Raw genomic sequence first — 19719 nt, 5'->3', positions numbered from 1 at the left:
GAGATGATATTTTCCCATCCTCCCAACACCTGTGAGAGTGTCCTCTCTCCCCCTGAGATGTTATTTCCCCATCCTCCCATCACCAGTGAGAGTGTCCTCTGCCCCCTGACTCCTGAGATGTTATTTCCCCATCCTCCCATCACCTGTGAGTGTGTCCTCTGTCCCCTGAGTCCTGAGATGCTATTTCCCCATCCTCCGAACACCTGTGAGAGTGTCCTCTGCCCCCCTGAGTCCTGAGATGCTATTTCCCCATCCTCCCAACACCTGTGAGTGTGTCCTCTGCCCCCTGAGTCCTGAGATGTTATTTATCCATCCTCCCATCACCTGTGAGAGAGTCCTCTGCCCCCTGAGTCCTGAGATGTTATTTCCCCATCTTCCCAACACCTGTGAGTGTGTCCTCTGCCCCCCTGAGATGTTATTTCCCCATCCTCCCATCACCAGTGAGAGTGTCCTCTGCCCCCTGACTCCTGAGATGTTATTTCCCCATCCTCCCATCACCTGTGAGTGTGTCCTCTGTCCCCTGAGTCCTGAGATGCTATTTCCCCATCCTCCGAACACCTGTGAGAGTGTCCTCTGCCCCCCTGAGTCCTGAGATGCTATTTCCCCATCCTCCCAACACCTGTGAGTGTGTACTCTGCCCCCTGACTCCTGAGATGTTATTTCCCCATCCTCCCATCACCTGTGAGAGTGTCCTCTGCCCCCTGAGTCCTGAGATGTTATTTCCCCATCTTCCCAACACCTGTGAGTGTGTCCTCTGCCCCCCTGAGATGTTATTTCCCCATCCTCCCATCACCTGTGGGAGTGTCCTCTGCCGCCCTGAGATCTGAGATGTTATTTTCCCATCCTCCCAACACCTGTGAGAGTGTCCTCTGCCCCCTGAGTCCTGAGATGTTATTTCCCCATCCTCCCAACACCTGTGAGTGTGTCCTCTGCCCCCCTGAGATGTTATTTCCCCATCCTCCCATCACCTGTGGGAGTGTCCTCTGCCGCCCTGAGTTCTGAGATGTTATTTTCCCATCCTCCCAACACCTGTGAGAGTGTCCTCTGCCCCATGAGTCCTGAGATGCTATTTCCCCATCCTCCCATCACCTGTGAGAGTGTACTCTGCCCCCCTGAGTCCTGAGATGCTATTTCCCCATCCTCCCATCACCTGTGAGTGTGTCCTCTGCCCCCTGAGTCCTGAGATGTTATTTATCCATCCTCCCATCACCTGTGAGAAAGTCCCCTGCCCCCGTGAGATGTTATATCCCCATCCTCCCATCACCTGTGAGAGTGTCCTCTGCCCCCCTGAGTCCTGAGATGCTATTTCCCCATCCTCCCAACACCTGTGAGTGTGTCCTCTGCCCCCTGAGTCCTGAGATGTTATTTATCCATCCTCCCATCACCTGTGAGAGAGTCCTCTGCCCCCGTGAGATGTTATATCCCCATCCTCCCATCACCTGTGAGAGTGTCCTCTGCCCCCCTGAGTCCTGAGATGTTATTTATCCATCCTCCCAACACCTGTGAGAGTGGACTCTGCCCCCCTGAGATGCTATTTCCCCAGCCTCCCATCAGCCTGTGTGAATGTCCTCTGCCCCCTGACTCCTGAGATGTTATTTCCCCATCCTCCCATCACCTGTGAGAGTGTCCTCTGCCCCCTGAGTCCTGAGATGTTATTTCCCCATCCTCCCAACACCTGTGAGTGTGTCCTCTGCCCCCGAGATGTTATTTCCCCATCCTCCCATCACCTGTGAGAGTGTCCTCTGCCCCTTGAGTCCTGAGATGTTATTTCCCCATCCTCCCATCACCTGTGGGAGTGTCCTCTGCCGCCCTGAGTTCTGAGATGTTATTTTCCCATCCTCCCAACACCTGTGAGAGTGTCCTCTGCCCCCATGAGTCCTGAGATGCTATTTCCCCATTAACCCATCAGCCTGTGTGAGTGTCCTCTGGTCCCTGAGTCCTGAGATGTTATTTCCCCATCCTCACATCACCAGTGAGAGTGTCCTCTGCCCCCTGACTCCTGAGATGCTATTTCCCCATCCTCCCATCACCTGTGAGTGTCCTCTGCCCCCCTGAGATGTTATTTCCCCATCCTCCCAACACCTGTGAGAGTGTCCTCTGCCCCCTGAGTCCTGAGATGCTATTTCCCCATCCTCCCATCACCTGTGAGTGTGTCCTCTGTCCCCTGAGTCCTGAGATGCTATTTCCCCATCCTCCCAACACCTGTGAGAGTGTCCTCTGCCCCCCTGAGTCCTGAGATGCTATTTCCCCATCCTCCCATCACCTGTGAGTGTGTCCTCTACCCCCTGAGTCCTGAGATGTTATTTCTCCATCCTCCCATCACCTGTGAGAGAGTCCTCTGCCCCCGTGAGATGTTATATCCCCATCCTCCCATCACCTGTGAGAGTGTCCTCTGCCCCCCTGAGTCCTGAGATGCTATTTCCCCATCCTCCCAACACCTGTGAGAGAGGCCTCTGTCCCCCTGAGATGCTATTTCCCCATCCTCCCATCACCTGTGAGAGTGTCCTCTGCCCCCCTGAGTCCTGAGATGTTATTTCCCCATCCTCCCATCACCTGTGAGAGTGTCCTCTGCCCCCTGAGTCCTGAGATGTTATTTCCCCATCCTCCCATCACCTGTGGGAGTGTCCTCTGCCCCCCTGAGTCCTGAGATGTTATTTCCCCATCCTCCCATCACCTGTGAGAGTGTCCTCTGCCCCCTGAGTCCTGAGATGTTATTTCCCCATCCTCCCATCACCTGTGAGAGTGTCCTCTGCCCCCTGAGTCCTGAGATGTTATTTCCCCATCCTCCCATCACCTGTGGGAGTGTCCTCTGCCGCCCTGAGTTCTGAGATGTTATTTTCCCATCCTCCCAACACCTGTGAGAGTGTCCTCTGCCCCCATGAGTCCTGAGATGCTATTTCACCATCAACCCATCAGCCTGTGTGAGTGTCCTCTGGTCCCTGAGTCCTGAGATGTTATTTCCCCATCCTCACATCACCAGTGAGAGTGTCCTCTGCCCCCTGACTCCTGAGATGCTATTTCCCCATCCTCCCATCACCTGTGAGTGTCCTCTGCCCCCCTGAGATGTTATTTCCCCATCCTCCCAACACCTGTGAGAGTGTCCTCTGCCCCCTGAGTCCTGAGATGCTATTTCCCCATCCTCCCATCACCTGTGAGTGTGTCCTCTGTCCCCTGAGTCCTGAGATGCTATTTCCCCATTCTCCCAACACCTGTGAGAGTGTCCTCTGCCCCCCTGAGTCCTGAGATGCTATTTCCCCATCCTCCCATCACCTGTGAGTGTGTCCTCTGCCCCCTGAGTCCTGAGATGTTATTTCTCCATCCTCCCATCACCTGTGAGAGAGTCCTCTGCCCCCGTGAGATGTTATATCCCCATCCTCCCATCACCTGTGAGAGTGTCCTCTGCCCCCCTGAGTCCTGAGATGCTATTTCCCCATCCTCCCAACACCTGTGAGAGTGGCCTCTGTCCCCCTGAGATGCTATTTCCCCATCACCTGTGAGAGTGTCCTCTGCCCCCTGAGTCCTGAGATGTTATTTCCCCATCCTCCCAACACCTGTGAGAGTGGCCTCTGCCCCCTGAGTCCTGAGATGTTATTTCCCCATCCTCCCAACACCTGTGAGAGTGTCCTCTCTGCCCCTGAGATGTTATTTCCCCATCCTCCCATCACCTGTGAGAGTGTCCTCTGCCCCCTGAGTCCTGAGATGTTATTTCCCCATCCTCCCAACACCTGTGAGAGTGGCCTCTGCCCCCCTGAGATGTTATTTCCCCATCCTCCCAACACCTGTGAGAGTGTCCTCTCTGCCCCTGAGATGTTATTTCCCCATCCTCCCATCACCTGTGAGTGTGTCCTCTGCCCCCTGAGTCCTGAGATGTTATTTCCCCATCCTCCCATCACCTCTGAGTGTGTCCTCTGCCCCCCTGAGATGTTATTTCCCCATCCTCCCATCACCTGTGAGAGTGTCCTCTGCCCCCTGAGTCCTGAGATGTTATTTCCCCATCCTCCCAACACCTGTGAGAGTGGCCTCTGCCCCCCTGAGATGTTATTTCCCCATCCTCCCAACACCTGTGAGAGTGTCCTCTGCCCCCTGAGTCCTGAGATGCTATTTCCCCATCCTCCCATCACCTGTGAGAGTGTCCTCTGCCCCCCTGAGTCCTGAGATGCTATTTCCCCATCCTCCCATCACCTGTGAGTGTGTCCTCTGCCCCCTGAGTCCAGAGATGTTATTTCTCCATCCTCCCATCACCTGTGAGAGAGTCCTCTGCCCCCGTGAGATGTTATATCCCCATCCTCCCATCACCTGTGAGAGTGTCCTCTGCCCCCCTGAGTCCTGAGATGCTATTTCCCCATCCTCCCAACACCTGTGAGAGTGGCCTCTGTCCCCCTGAGATGCTATTTCCCCATCCTCCCATCACCTGTGAGAGTGTCCTCTGCCCCCCTGAGTCCTGAGATGTTATTTCCCCATCCTCCCAACACCTGTGAGAGTGGCCTCTGCCCCCTGAGTCCTGAGATGCTATTTCCCCATCCTCCCATCACCTGTGGGAGTGTCCTCTGCCCCCCTGAGTTCTGAGATGTTATTTTCCCATTCCCTCAACACATGTGAGAGTGTCCTCTGCCCCCTGAGTCCTGAGATGCTATTTCCCCATCCTCCCATCAGCCTGTGTGAGTGTCCTCTGCCCCCTGACTCCTGAGATGCTATTTCCCCATCCTCCCATCACCTGTGAGTGTCCTCTGCCCCCCTGAGATGTTATTTCCCCATCCTCCCATCACCTGTGAGAGTGTCCTCTGCCCCCCTGAGATGTTATTTCCCCATCCTCCCAACACCTGTGAGAGTGGCCTCTGCCCCCTGAGTCCTGAGATGCTATTTCCCCATCCTCCCATCACCTGTGGGAGTGTCCTCTGCCCCCCTGAGATGTTATTTCCCCATCCTCCCAACACCTGTGAGAGTGTCCTCTGCCCCCTGAGTACTGAGATGCTATTTCCCCATCCTCCCATCACCTGTGTGTCCTCTGCCCCCCTGAGATGTTATTTCCCCATCCTCCCAACACCTGTGTGAGTGTCCTCTGTCCCCTGAGTCCTGAGATGCTATTTCCCCATCCTCCCAGCACCTGTGAGAGTGTCCTCTGCCCCCGTGAGATGTTATTTCCCCATCCTCCCAACACCTGTGAGAGTGTCCTCTGCCCCCTGAGTACTGAGATGCTATTTCCCCATCCTCCCATCACCTGTGAGTGTGTCCTCTGCCCCCCTGAGATGTTATTTCCCCATCCTCCCATCACCTGTGGGAGTGTCCTCTGCCCCCCTGAGATGTTATTTCCCCATCCTCCCAACACCTGTGAGAGTGTCCTCTCTGCCCCTGAGATGTTATTTCCCCATCCTCCCATCACCTGTGAGAGTGTCCTCTGCCCCCTGAGTCCTGAGATGTTATTTCCCCATCCTCCCAACACCTGTGAGAGTGTCCTCTCTGCCCCTGAGATGTTATTTCCCCATCCTCCCATCACCTGTGAGAGTGTCCTCTGCCCCCTGAGTCCTGAGATGTTATTTCCCCATCCTCCCAACACCTGTGAGAGTGGCCTCTGCCCCCCTGAGATGTTATTTCCCCATCCTCCCAACACCTGTGAGTGTCCTCTGCCCCCCTGAGTCCTGAGATGTTATTTCCCCATCCTCCCAACACCTGTGAGAGTGTCCTCTCTGCCCCTGAGATGTTATTTCCCCATCCTCCCATCACCTGTGAGTGTGTCCTCTGCCCCCCTGAGATGTTATTTCCCCATCCTCCCAACACCTGTGAGAGTGGCCTCTGCCCCCCTGAGATGTTATTTCCCCATCCTCCCAACACCTGTGAGAGTGTCCTCTGCCCCCCTGAGTCCTGAGATGTTATTTCCCCATCCTCCCATCACCTGTGAGAGTGTCCTCTGCCCCCCTGTCCTGAGATGCTATTTCCCCATCCTCCCATCACCTGTGAGAGTGTCCTCTGCCCCCTGAGTCCTGGGATGTTATTTCCCCATCCTCCCAACACCTGTGACAGTGTCCTCTCTGCCCCTGAGATGTTATTTCCCCATCCTCCCATCACCTGTGAGAGTGTCCTCTGCCCCCTGAGATGTTATTTCCCCATCCTCCCAACACCTGTGAGAGTGTCCTCTCTGCCCCTGAGATGTTATTTCCCCATCCTCCCATCACCTGTGAGAGTGTCCTCTGCCCCCTGAGTCCTGAGATTTTATTTCCCCATCCTCCCAACACCTGTGAGAGTGGCCTCTGCCCCCCTGAGATGTTATTTCCCCATCCTCCCAACACCTGTGAGAGTGTCCTCTGCCCCCCTGAGTCCTGAGATGTTATTTCCCCATCCTCCCAACACCTGTGAGAGTGTCCTCTCTGCCCCTGAGATGTTATTTCCCATCCTCCCATCACCTGTGAGAGTGTCCTCTGCCCCCTGAGTCCTCAGATGTTATTTCCCCATCCTCCCAACACCTGTGAGAGTGGCCTCTGCCCCCTTGAGATGTTATTTCCCCATCCTCCCAACACCTGTGAGAGTGGCCTCTGCCCCCTTGAGATGTTATTTCCCCATCCTCCCATCACCTGTGAGAGTGTCCTCTGCCCCCTGAGTCCTGAGATGTTATTTCCCCATCCTCCCAACACCTGTGAGAGTGGCCTCTGCCCCCCTGAGATGTTATTTCCCCATCCTCCCAACACCTGTGAGAGTGTCCTCTGCCCCCCTGAGTCCTGAGATGCTATTTCCCCATCCTGAGGGGGTTACTTCTAAACCTTAATGTGAAGCACATGCCAGAGAGCTCTTGGCCACACGTTTTGTGATGTTAGTAATCTTGCCTTAGGTAGAATGTGTTCTGTGTGTTAAGCTGGGTACACACCTATACAATCATCGGACCGTTCATCCAATATCAAGAGAACGGGCGTTGGATTGTACAGTATAGGTGTGTATGCTGACCCGATGCAGGAGCGTTAGCTGATAAACGGCTTTTAATGCTCCTGCAACGGTCTGGGTGTAGCATCTTATATGTGGTTTTATATTTAGCGGTTTGACCTCCCGATCCCCATAGAAGCCCGTAAACACTGTGCTATGTCTGCTCAGTGTGTACGCAGCCGATGGGGAGGGGGTCAGACTGAGGACAGACTGCACGGCTGATTGGGACACTTTTACCTCATCAGACTGTAAACGGAAAACTTGAATAGGAGGTCTTTCTGCATAAGACCAATGACATTCACTGTGGCTTTATTGGAAACTATTAGTATCAGGGATCAAAGAACATGCTTTAGAGCTGGCTACATCTGTAGATATGTCAATTAACCTGGTAAACCAGTTTCTGAGGTATGATAGTCCTCTTATTGACTATGATTGAATAGGAATGTAATATATATATATATTGATTAATAAATAGTCTACAAATGGTGATATTAAATATACACATTCTTTAACAGTTTAATTCTTAGATCCAGAATAGTCCTGAATTCTCCTGATGGGTTTTTTTCAAGAAAAGGTTGAAGAAACCGAAGCGTTGAATCGCATTTGGATATTGTCCCCTCATTACCCGATTGCATGTCCCTTGAGTGCCGCCTGTTTGTGGAGATACGTTTGGGCTTGGAACTTGGTCCTTGGATGGCACCTGGGCAAGTAACACTATATTTACATTCATATACAGACACATGGGTATTATACAAGTACTTCTGTGCTACACTTATGCATATAGACTATGGTAATACACAGACACCAGTACTACACCAATGTGTATAGATCAGGTGTCTACATAAAGATAGCAATGCAGTCTCTCTGACATACCCATCCTGAGCTGTATCATTGCCCCAGCATATAGCAATCAATCATGGAGGCATCACTCGTGTTATGCCGTTTATATGTTTATTTAATAATACGTTTATAATCGCAGCATCCAAGCAAGCTGGAATATGATAAAGATGACTCGGGCGGAGGACAGGTAAATTATAGTTTGTATACAGACATGTACTTACCCCACTCTTACATACGCTATTAACTTGCTTCAGTATCTGTGTATGGATGGAGGAGGCCAGATTCAGACTCTAGAAAGAAAATATTATGTAATATTAGTGTACTCATAAGAACATGACACCTGTAATACAGGCTGACTATTATTATCATCATTTATTTATATGGCGCCACAAGTGTTCCGCAGCGCCTTACAAAGTACATAAACACATAGGCAGACCAGTGACTTACAGAACAATACAGTACAGGACATGGATAATATACATTGATACATTAGTGACCATAACACCCAGCTAAGCAACAGAGCAAAGTAACCAAGTGTTAGGTGCCCTGGTGGGGAGTAAGAAGTAGATGAAAGCAGAGAACAGAGAAGCACAAGAGGGTAGAGGGCCCTGATCGTAACAGCTTACATTCTAAAGGGGAAGGGCAGACAGACAGGGGTGACACAGATGGGGCAGGCAGGAGGGAAGGAGCATGTAGCAGCGGGTTAGGATGAGAGCTGGAAGGTTATGATGGGATCAGGGGTAACACAGATGGGGTAGACAGGGAGGAAGGAGCATGGAGCAGCGGGTTAGGATGAGAGCTGGAAGGTTTTGATGGGATCAGGGGTGACACAGATGGGGTAGACAGGGAGGAAGGAGCATGGAGCAGCGGGTTAGGATGAGAGCTGGAAGGCTATGATGGGATCAGGGGTGACACAGATGAGGCAGGCAGGAGGGAAGGAGCATGTAGCAGCGGGTTAGGATGAGAGCTGGAAGGTTATGATGAGATCAGGGGTGACACAGATGGGGCAGGCAGGAGGGAAGGAGCATGGAGCAGCGGGTTAGGATGAGAGCTGGAAGGCTATGATGAAGTAGTGGGTCCTGAGAGCCCATTTGAAGGATGGAAGAGAGGTGGAGAGTCTGATGGGAAGAGGGAGAGAGTTCCAAAGCTGGAGAGCAGCACGGGCAAATTCTTGGAGGCGGAAGTGGGAAGAAGTAATCAGTTGGCATGAGAGGAGGCGTGCATTAGTTGAACAAAGAGAGCGGACAGGAGAGTGGAGGGAGATGAGGTCCGAAATGTAAATGGGAGAGGAATGGCTGAGGGCTTTGTAAGTGAGTGTGAGAACCTTAAATTGGGCTCTGAAGTGGAAGGGGAGCCAGTGTAGGGCGTGTAGGAGAGGGGAGGCAGATGCAGAGCGTTTTGAGAGGAAGATGAGCTGAGCAGCAGCATTGAGGACAGACTGGATAGGAGAGAGATGGGAGTTGGGGAGGCCAGATAGGGGAAAGTTACAGTAATCCAATCTGGAGATGACCAGTGAGTGTATGAGGGTTTTAGTGGCATCCTGGGTGAGAAAGGGTCTAATCTTGGAAATATTTTTAAGATGAAAACGATAGGACTGAGAGAGATTCTGGATATGTGGTTTGTAGGAGACGGAGGAGTCCAGGATAACTCCAAGACAGCGCACTTTGGGGCTAGAGGAGATAGTTGTGCCATCAATTGATAAATAAATAGTGGGAGGTGAGGTTATGTTGGGGGGTGGGAAATTGATCAGCTCAGTCTTAGACATATTAAGCTTAAGAAATCGCTGGGACATCCAGGAAGGGACAGCAGAGAGAGACAGTTGTAGATACCAGTGAGTAGAGAGGAGGAGAGGTCAGGGGAGGAAAGGTAGATCTGAGTACTGTATCATCTGCATAGAGATGACATTGGAGGTCAAAAGAGCTGATGAGTTCACCTAGTGAGCACATATAGAGGGAGAAAAGGAGAGGTCCAAGAACAGAACCTTGGGGAGCACCTACTGTAAGAGGTTGTGGGGGCGGGGGGGGGGGGTGTAGGAGAGGAGAAGGATCGGTCAGAGAGGTAGGAGGATAGCCAGGAGAGGACAGTGTCACATAGACCAAGGGCGTGAAGGATTTGCAGAAGGAAAGGGTGGAGTAGTAGCCCTTGGATTTAGCAGCAAGAAGGTAATTGCTGACTTTTGTGAGGGCAGTTTCAGTGGAGTAGAGAGAACGGGAAACAGACTGAAAAGGGTCAAGGAGGGAGTGAGAGCAAAGAAAGGTGGTAAGGTGGTTGTAAACAACACGCTCAAGGGGCTTTTAGGCAAAAGGGAGTAGAGAGATGGGATGGTAGTTGGAGAGAGTGTTGGGATCAAGGGTAGGTTTTTTTTAAGAATGGGGAGACAAGGGCATGTTTGAATGTAGAAGGGACAGTGCCTGATGATAGGGAGAGATAAAGGAGGTGGGAGAGATAAAGCAAGATGGGAGCAGGCAGAAGGAGAGAGGTAGCAGAAGAGACGTGAAGGGATAGGGTCAAGGGGGAGGTGGAAGGGGGGGACAGGGACCGGATGAGGGACATAACTTCCTCTCCAGATACAGGGGAGAAGAATGTTAGAGTCGGTAAAATGGATGGGGAGGGGAGATCCAGGAAAGGAGGAGGTAGAAAGAAGAGGGACTGGTGGGATATGATGTTCTGAAGTATGGAGTCAATTTTAGATGTAAAGTAGGTAGCAAAGTCAAGGGCAGAGAGCGAGGAGTGGAGGTGAGGAGAGGGTGGACGGAGGAGGGAGTTGAAGGTGGTGAAGAGACACTGGGGATTTGAAGACTGAGAGGAGATGAGATTCTTGAAATATGACTGTTTAGAGAGGGAAAGGGCATCACTGTATGAGAGCATAAATTTGAAATGGAGAAAATTTGCCTTAGAGCGTGATTTTCTCCACTGTTGCTCAGCGGTTTGTGAACACTTTTACAGGTATCTGGTGCATTTGGAATGCCAGGGTTGAGGTGTGGATCTGCGAGGGTGAAGTGATTGCCGGAGCCACAGAGTCCAGTGCATAAGTAAGGGAGGTATTGTATAGGGAAGTGGCTTGTTCAGGGCAGGAAAGAGACAGGATAGGGAAGAGAAGTGAGTCAAGCTGGGAAGAAAAATAAATGGTGTCAATAGCCTCAATGTTACGCCTAGTGATAGTGGCCTTAGTATTCAGAGGAAGGGAATGAGAGAGGGATAGGTTAAAAGAGAGAAGGTGATGGCCAGAGAGGGGGAATGGGGAATTGGAGTAATCAGAAATGTCACAACGGTGAATGAAGACCAGGTCAAGCGAATGCCCAGTCACATGGGAGGGTGAAGAGGTCCATTGGGAGAGACCAAATGAAGACGTGAGGGTAAGGAGTTTAGAGGCAGAGGCTTCTGTTGGGATATCAATTGGAATATTGAAGTCACCTAGGATAATAGAGGGAAGGTCAGAGGAGAGAAAGTGAGGGAGCCAGGAAGGAAAGTTGTCAAGAAATTTGGAAGAAGGGCCAGGAGAACGGTTAATGACAACTACTCTTGAGTGTACTGGTTGGAAGAGGCGTATGGCATAAACCTCAAATATAAAGTAAGGGATAGTAGGAGTAACCAGGGAAGAGAAGGACCACCACAGCGACCCCCAGGCTGAGGGGTGTGGGAGAAGGTGAGGCCCCCAGAGAGAGCAGCAGGGGAAGTGGTGTCAGAGAGTGAAATCCAGGTATCAGTAATGGCTGGGAGATGCAAGTTTTTGGAGATGACAAGGTCATGGGTGGGAACGAGTTTATTACAGACTGATCTGGCATTCCAGAGGGCACAAGATAGAGGGACAGTGTTTGTGGCATTGGTTATAACTACCCAATATATTATTGTCATTTGTAAAATGTTGAATTTCAGCTTCATTTTTGTGTGTGGTGCATTAAAACTTCTAAAAATGAACATGAAATGTAACATGAGTCACACGGAGTAACCCAGCCGCGTGCTGCCTATGCAGAGCCTCTCATTACAAATTCTTTATTTAGCCTACAGGGCCCTGTATTATAGAATGACAGGGGACAGAGTGAGAAAATAGAGTGTTTACTTTTCATCCGGGTAGAGGGCTGAGCACTTGGCAACGCAGATTTATTGAGGCCGGTCCATTAGTCTATATCTTGGGATGGTGTCAGCCTCCCTATAACATGTGCTGCATAAATCAAAGTCTCTGGGGCCGGACATATCCGTCCCTCCCCTATCCCCCATCTTACAGTCACCAGCAGTGTCACACTGATCCACCTCATACCATACTGATCTGTCCCTCGCCTATCCTCATCTTATAGTCATCAGCAGAGTGTTTCACATTGATCCACCTCATACAATACTGATCTGTCCCTCCCCTATCCCCATCTTATAGTCATCAGCAGTGTCACACTGATCCGCCTCATACCGTACTGATCTGTCCCTCCCCTATCCTCATCTTACAGTCACCAGCAGTGTCACACTGATCCACCTCATACCATACTGATCTGTCACTCGCCTATCCTCATCTTATAGTCATCAGCAGTGTCACACTGATCCGCCTCATACCGTACTGATCTGTTCCTCCCCTATCCCCATCTTACAGTCACCAGCAGTGTCACACTGATCAGCCTCATACAGTACAGATCCGTCCCTCGCCTATCCTCATCTTATAGTCATCAGCAGAGTGTTTCACACTGATCCACCTCATAACATACTAATCCGTCCCTCCCCTATCCCCATCTTATAGTCATCAGCAGTGTCACACTGATCCGCCTCATACCGTACTGATCCGTCCCTCCCCTATCCCCATCTTATAGTCATCAGCAGTGTCACACTGATCCGCCTCATACCGTACTGATCTGTCCCTCCCCTATCCTCATCTTACAGTCACCAGCAGTGTCACACTGATCCGCCTCATACCGTACTGATCCGTCCCTCGGCTATCACCAGCAGAGTATCACAAATATCTCCCTAGGAATTATTTGAAGCTATTACAATGCTGTATATATGTTTTGCATACTTTTCCAGGCGTCTGGAATGGTCCCCTGAGATACAGGAGTGTCCCAGATATGTAGGATTTTACACTTTCGGGTATTGGCTACAACTGCCCAGACTGGGGAAATGGGATCCATGTTGGACAATACTTTAAATTATACATTTTTCTGCTACCAGCTAATGACTTGTACAGAATAGAATGTGCTACTTGGTACGCTCCAAGACACAAACTTTTCATCATTCAGATTATGTTTATTATTTTTGTCATCCTTTATTTATGTAGTGCCACAAGCGTCTTACAAAGTACATAATCAAATAAGTGAACAAGTAACAGATGCCATACAGTACAATACAATGCAGGACAAGCTTTATAAACAATGCTGCATTAGTGAACATAACACTCCAATAAGCCACAGGGCGTAATCAGCCAGGTGTTAGGCGCCCGAGTGAGGAGTAGATGACAGTATAAGGAGTAGCACAATAGGGTAGAGGGCCCTGCTTGTGAGAGCTTACATTCTAAAGGGGCAGGATAGACAGGTGTGACACAGATGGGGTAGACATGGAAGACGGAGCATGGAGCAGCGGGTTAGGATGAGAGCTGGAAGGCTTTGATGGAGTAGTCGGTCTTGAGAGCCCGTTGAAGAGAGGTAGAGAGGTGAAGAGTCTGATAGGGAGAGATCCAGAATAGGGAGCAGCACGGGCAAAATCTTGGATGCAGGGGTGGGAGGAAGTAATCAGTTGGCAGGAAAGGTGGCAATTATTAGCGGAGTGAAGAGGGTGGGGAGGAGTGTGAAGGGAGATAAGGTCCGAAATGTAAATGGGAGAGGAATGGGTGAGGGCTTTGTAAGTGAGTATAAGACCCTTGAATAGGGCTCTGAAGGGGAGCCAGTGGAGGGCTTGTAGGAGAGGGGAGGCAGATGTAGAGCGTTTGGAGAGGAAGATAAGCTGAGCAGCAGCATTGAGGACAGACTGGAGAGGAGAGAGAAGGGAGTTGGGGAGGCCAGATAGGAGAAGGTTACAGTAATCCGATCTGGAGATGACCAGTGAGTGGATGAGGGTGTTAGTAGCATCCTGGGTGAGAAAGGGTCTAATACTGGGAAATATTTTTGAGATGGAAACAGCAGGACTGTGAGAGGTGCTGAAAGTGTAGTGAGAGGGAAGAGTCCAGAATAACTCCAAGACAGGGCACTCTGGGGCTAGAGATAGTTGTGTCATCAATTCATAGTGAAATTACGGGAAGTGAGGTGATGCAGAAGGGGGGGAAGATGATCATCTCAGTCTTAGACATATTAATTGAGGGGACGGGAAGGGATGGAGTCAGGGGGGGGAGATGGAAGGGGGGGGGTGATTGGATGAGGTCCATAACTTCCTCTCAAGATGCAGGGGAGAAGGATGTCAGAGTTGGTAAGATGGATGGGGAGGGGTGGTCAGGGAAAGAAGGGGGAGGAGCGCTGAGGGTATGGCGGGATATGATGTCCTTACATATGGAGTAAATTTTAAATGTAAAGTACTGTATGTGGCAAAGTCCAGGGCAGAGAGCGAGGAGGGGAGGGCAGAGGGGTGAGTTGAAAGTGGCGAAGAGACGTCGGGGGTTTGAGGACTGGAAAGAGACGAGGTTTTTGTAATACGTCTGAGAGGGGAAAGGGCATCACTGTAGGATAAGAGCATAAAGTTACAATGGAGGAAGCCAGCATTAGTGCGTGATTTCCTCCACTGTCGCTCAGCAGTTCGTGAACACTCTGCAGGTATCTGTAGCATTTGGAAGGCCAGGGTTGAGGTGTGGATGTACGGGGGTAAGTAGTGATTGCTGGAGCAGCAGTAAGGGAGGCACTGTATAGGGAAGTGGTTTGCTTAGGGTAGGAGAGAGATATTTATGGTATTGCTGTCACTGGGATACCGTCTTTATTGTATGGTTGTCTGTGGGGGATTCCCTGTATTATATATAGATTCCTAAAATACCTGCCATTGTTGTAATGGTTACAAACAAGTGCTGCAACACATTTAGACAGGCAGCTTACTGAGAAGTAACTACCGAATGAAGCAGGTGTGCTGGAACACAATGAGTCAGAATGTTGTGAAGCAATTATGTATATGCTGGAACACAATGAGTCAGAATGCTGTGAAGCAATTATGGATATGCTGGAACACAATGAGTCAGAATGCTGTGAAACAATTATGGATATGCTGGAACACAATGAGTCAGAATGCTCTGAAGCAATTATGGATATGCTGGAACACAATGAGTCAGAATGCTGTGAAACAATTATGGATATGCTGGAACACAATGAGTCAGAATGCTGTGAAACAATTATGGATATGCTGGAACACAATGAGTCAGAATGCTGTGAAACAGTTATGGATATGCTGGAACACAATGAGTCAGAATGCTGTGAAACAATTATGGATATGCTGGAACACAATGAGTCAGAATGCTGTGAAGCAAATATTGAAGCAAATACTCAAACCAGTAATGAACCAGGAGCCATAGTACTGATCTTGTGAGAGATGTTATGGCAATGCGCGGTCAGCAGTTCCTGGTCTAAATACAACACTCTAAGCAGCTGGGTGAAACATGTGACCGGAGTTCCTGGGATCTGGTTAGACAGAAAGGATCATGTGATACAATCCAGGATGGTGGCACTGATTATACAGAACAACGGGAACCACAGGGAGTAGAATGCCAGCCACACTTACAGATAAGTGACTAAACACTTTTGGGGTGCAGCCGGCAACCAGCAGGGACATGGAAAGCTGCAAAGTGACAGCGCCGGACCCTGGGATCCACTGTGTGAAACCTATGCCAGCCGGTACAGTACTTGTCACTCGCCTCTATACCGGCCGATACAGGACATGTCACTCGCCCCTATACCGGCCGGTACAGGACAGGTCACTCGCCCCTATACCGGCCGGTACAGGACAGGTCACTCGCCCCTATTCCGGCCGGTACAGGACAGGTCACTCGCCCCTATTCCGGCCGGTACAGGACAGGTCACTCGCCCCTATTCCGGCCGGTACTGGACAGGTCACTCGCCCCTATTCCGGCCGGTACAGGACAGGTCACTCGCCTCTATACCGGCTGGTACAGGACAGGTCACTCGCCTCTATACTGGCCGGTACAGGACAGGTCACTCAACTCTATTCCGGCAGGTACAGGACAGGTCACTCGCCTCTATTCTGGCCGGTACAGGACAGGTCACTCGCCTCTATACCGGCCGGTACAGGACAGGTCACTCGCCTCTATACCGGCCGGTACAGGACATGATTCAGAGTAGTACACAAACCAGATGGTTTAAGTACTAGTGCGATTGTGAAAGACCTGCGCAGGACCTGTACTGTGTATATGCAGGGCTCCTTTGCGAGATCGCCCGCAGTTTCCCGAAGCAGCAGCATGTATGACATGGAGGGCAGAGCTGGGGCAGTGACATGGAGGGCAGAGCGGAGGCGGTGACATGGAGGGCAGAGCGGGGGCGGTGACATGGAGGGCAGAGCGGGGTCGGTGACATGGAGGGCAGAGCGGGGTCGGTGACATGGAGGGCAGAGCGGGGTCGGTGACATGGAGGGCAGAGCGGGGGCGGTGATATGGAGGGCAGAGCGGGGGCGGTGACATGGAGGGCAGAGCGGGGGCGGTGACATGGAGGGCAGAGCGGGGGCGGTGATTGGGCCGATTCTACAAAATGAGGACATGTTGCTCCTAGACGAGCGCCATAAGAAAGTGCTATGGTACATTACATGGCCGTGCACACTACACGAGCGCCATAGGACAGTGCAATGATACATTACATGGCCGTGCACAGTACACGAGCGCCATAGGACAGTGCAATGGTACATTACATGGCCGTGCACACTACACGAGCGCCATAGGACAGTGCAATGGTACATCACATCGCCGTGCACAGTACACGAGCGCCATATGACAGTGCAATGGTACATTACATCGCCGTGCACACTACACGAGCGCCATAGGACAATGCAATGGTACATTAGATTGACGTGCACAGTACACGAGCGCCATAGGACAATGCAATGGTACATTAGATTGACGTGCACAGTACACGAGTGCAATGAATCATGATGTAATAGAACCGCGTCAGCACAGCAGACAGGATGATGCAATGAATGACGGCCAGGAAGGATGGATTGGGCATACACACTATACGCTGTGTACGATATATTGTCAGATACGCATATTGTGTACCAAGCTTAAGTGTCATTTGTAATACAGAAACTTTTGCAGCCCTTTTAAGGGGTTGAATATCGCTGTAAAGACGAGAGACAGGCACGAGAGAAAGAGACAGACAGACAGACATGAGAGAGAGAGAGACAGACACGAGAGAGACCGACATAGACAGACACGAGAGAGAGACATACGAGAGAGAGAGACACGAGAGAGAGAGACTGACACAGACACGAGAGAGAGACCGACACAGACACGAGAGAGAGAGACCGACACAGACAGACACAAGAGAGACCGACACAAGAGAGAGACCGATACAAGAGAGAGAGAGACACAGACACAAGAGAGAGAGAGACAGACATGAGAGAGACCGACAGACACGAGAGAGAGAGAGAGAGAGAGAGAGAGAGAGAGACGGACACAGACACGAGAGAGAGAGAGAGAGACCGACACAGACAGACATGAGAGAGAGAGACCGACACAAGAGAGAGACACAGATACAAGAGAGAGAGAGAGAGAAGGACACAGACAGACGAGAGAGATAGAGAGACACAAGAGAGAGAGAGAGAGAGACACAGACACAAGAGAGAGAGAGACAGACACAGACAGACACGAGATAGACAGATACGAGAGAGAGACGGACACAGACAGATACGAGAGAGAGACGGACACAGACAGATACGAGAGAGAGACGGACACAGACAGATACGAGAGAGAGACGGACACAGACAGATACGAGAGAGAGACGGACACAGACAGATACGAGAGAGAGACGGACACAGACAGATACGAGAGAGAGACGGACACAGACAGATACGAGAGAGAGACGGACACAGACAGATACGAGAGAGAGACGGACACAGACAGATACGAGAGAGAGACGGACACAGACAGATACGAGAGAGAGACGGACACAGACAGACCTCTTGTGCACTTAGCCCCGGCTTTGGAACCAGCATAACCTCCTTCATTAAGTTGAGCTTTCCCGGAGAGGATTTCCCATAGCTCAGCAGTGTTATCAGGGGTGTCGGCAGCACCAGTTCTGCGGGCGGCTGATGTAAAGAAAATAAGAAGTCAGTAAAATGCTTGTTATAGCCCACAGGTGCTTTTTATTCATGATATAACTCATCGTTCCTGGCAAAGACCCATGAGACATAATGCGAGTTGTGTATAGCAGTGCAAAAACTGCGAATATGTAATAGTACAAATACACGGAGGCTGATAGAGACTTGGACGCAAGCCGGCCGTAATTGCTCCTACATTGGGCACATGGAAATAAAACTTATATTAGCCATCATGTGAAATGCCGCCATAATCTTCAGTCAGTGCGCACTTGTACAGCCATATCCCTGGCGCAGAGGATTACTCTGAGAACATACCCAGCAATTCCTGGTACTCACTCTCTCTGAGCTTTGCCTACGTGTGAGACCCATTACCACCCACTTATATCCCTTCAGCAGCAAGGAGATGCTCTAGAGGTTTGCGCACAACCATGCACGGACCCCGACATGCACAGCCCATTACATGCACAGCCCATTACATGCACAGCCCCCGACAGGCACAGCTCCCGCCTGCACAGCTCCCGACAGGCACAGCACATTACATGCATAGCCCCCGACAGGCACAGCTCCCGACAGGCACAGCACATTACATGCATAGCCCCTGACAGGCACAGCTCCCGCCTGCACAGCTCCCGACAGGCACAGCACATTACATGCATAGCCCCCGACAGGCACAGCTCCCGACAGGCACAGCACATTACATGCATAGCCCCCGACAGGCACAGCCCATTACATGCACAGCCCCCGACAGGCACAGCTCCCGACAGGCACAGCTCCCGACAGGCACAGCACATTACATGCATAGCCCCTGACATGCACAGCCCCTGACAGGCACAGCCCCCGACAGGCACAGCTCCCGACAGGCACAGCTCCCGACAGGCACAGCTCCCGCCTGCACAGCTCCCGACAGGCACAGCACATTACATGCATAGCCCCTGACATGCACAGCTCCCGCCTGCACAGCTCCCGCCTGCACAGCCCCCGACAGGCACAGCTCCCGCCTGCACAGCTCCCGACAGGCACAGCACATTACATACATAGCCCCCGACAGGCACAGCTCCCGACAGGCACAGCCCATTACATGCACAGCCCCCGACAGGCACAGCTCCCGACAGGCACAGCCCATTACATGCACAGCCCCCGACAGGCACAGCTCCCGACAGGCACAGCACATTACATGCATAGCCCCTGACATGCACAGCCCCTGACATGCACAGCCCCCGACAGGCACAGCTCCCGCCTGCACAGCTCCCGACAGGCACAGCACATTACATGCATAGCCCCCGACAGGCACAGCTCCCGACAGGCACAGCCCATTACATGCACAGCCCCCGACAGGCACAGCACATTACATGCATAGCCCCTGACATGCACAGCCCCCGACAGGCACAGCTCCCGCCTGCACAGCTCCCGACAGGCACAGCACATTACATGCATAGCCCCCGACAGGCACAGCTCCCGACAGGCACAGCCCATTACATGCACAGCCCCCGACAGGCACAGCACATTACATGCATAGCCCCTGACATGCACAGCCCTTGACATGCACAGCTCCCGACAGGCACAGCTCCCGACAGGCACAGCACATTACATGCATAGCCCCTGACATGCATAGCCCCCGACAGGCACAGCTCCCGACAGGCACAGCTCCCGACAGGCACAGCTCCCGACAGGCACAGCACATTACATGCACAGCCCCCGACAGGCACAGCCCATTACATGCACAGCCCCCGACAGGCACAGCTCCCGACAGGCACAGCCCAT

The 19719-nt window shown here is 51.5% G+C and overlaps 1 protein-coding gene across 5 annotated transcripts in view; it reads right to left on the bottom strand.

Moving 5' to 3' along the window:
- ENO4 (enolase 4) overlaps window positions 1–19719 on the bottom strand; it is a 238777-nt gene that overhangs the window by 23220 nt on the left and 195838 nt on the right. For 4 of the 5 annotated variants that reach the window (XM_088459671.1, XM_088459669.1, XM_088459672.1 and 1 more), the window contains 3 exons: window positions 17818–17946; window positions 7971–8039; window positions 7535–7609 (listed from right to left, as the gene is read on the bottom strand). In XM_088459671.1, coding sequence (XP_088315797.1) covers window positions 7535–7609; window positions 7971–8039; window positions 17818–17946 — 273 coding nt within the window. The remainder of the gene's footprint in view (window positions 1–7534; window positions 7610–7970; window positions 8040–17817; window positions 17947–19719) is intronic. The other variant, XM_088459670.1, reaches the window with a different exon arrangement.

The sequence above is a fragment of the Taudactylus pleione genome, unplaced genomic scaffold (genome assembly GCF_031769625.1).
Source record: "Taudactylus pleione unplaced genomic scaffold, aTauple2 ptg000926l, whole genome shotgun sequence".
Lineage (NCBI taxonomy): Eukaryota > Metazoa > Chordata > Amphibia > Anura > Myobatrachidae > Taudactylus > Taudactylus pleione.
The sequence above is the reverse complement of the archived record's forward strand: the minus strand, read 5'-3'. Positions and strand labels throughout refer to the sequence as shown.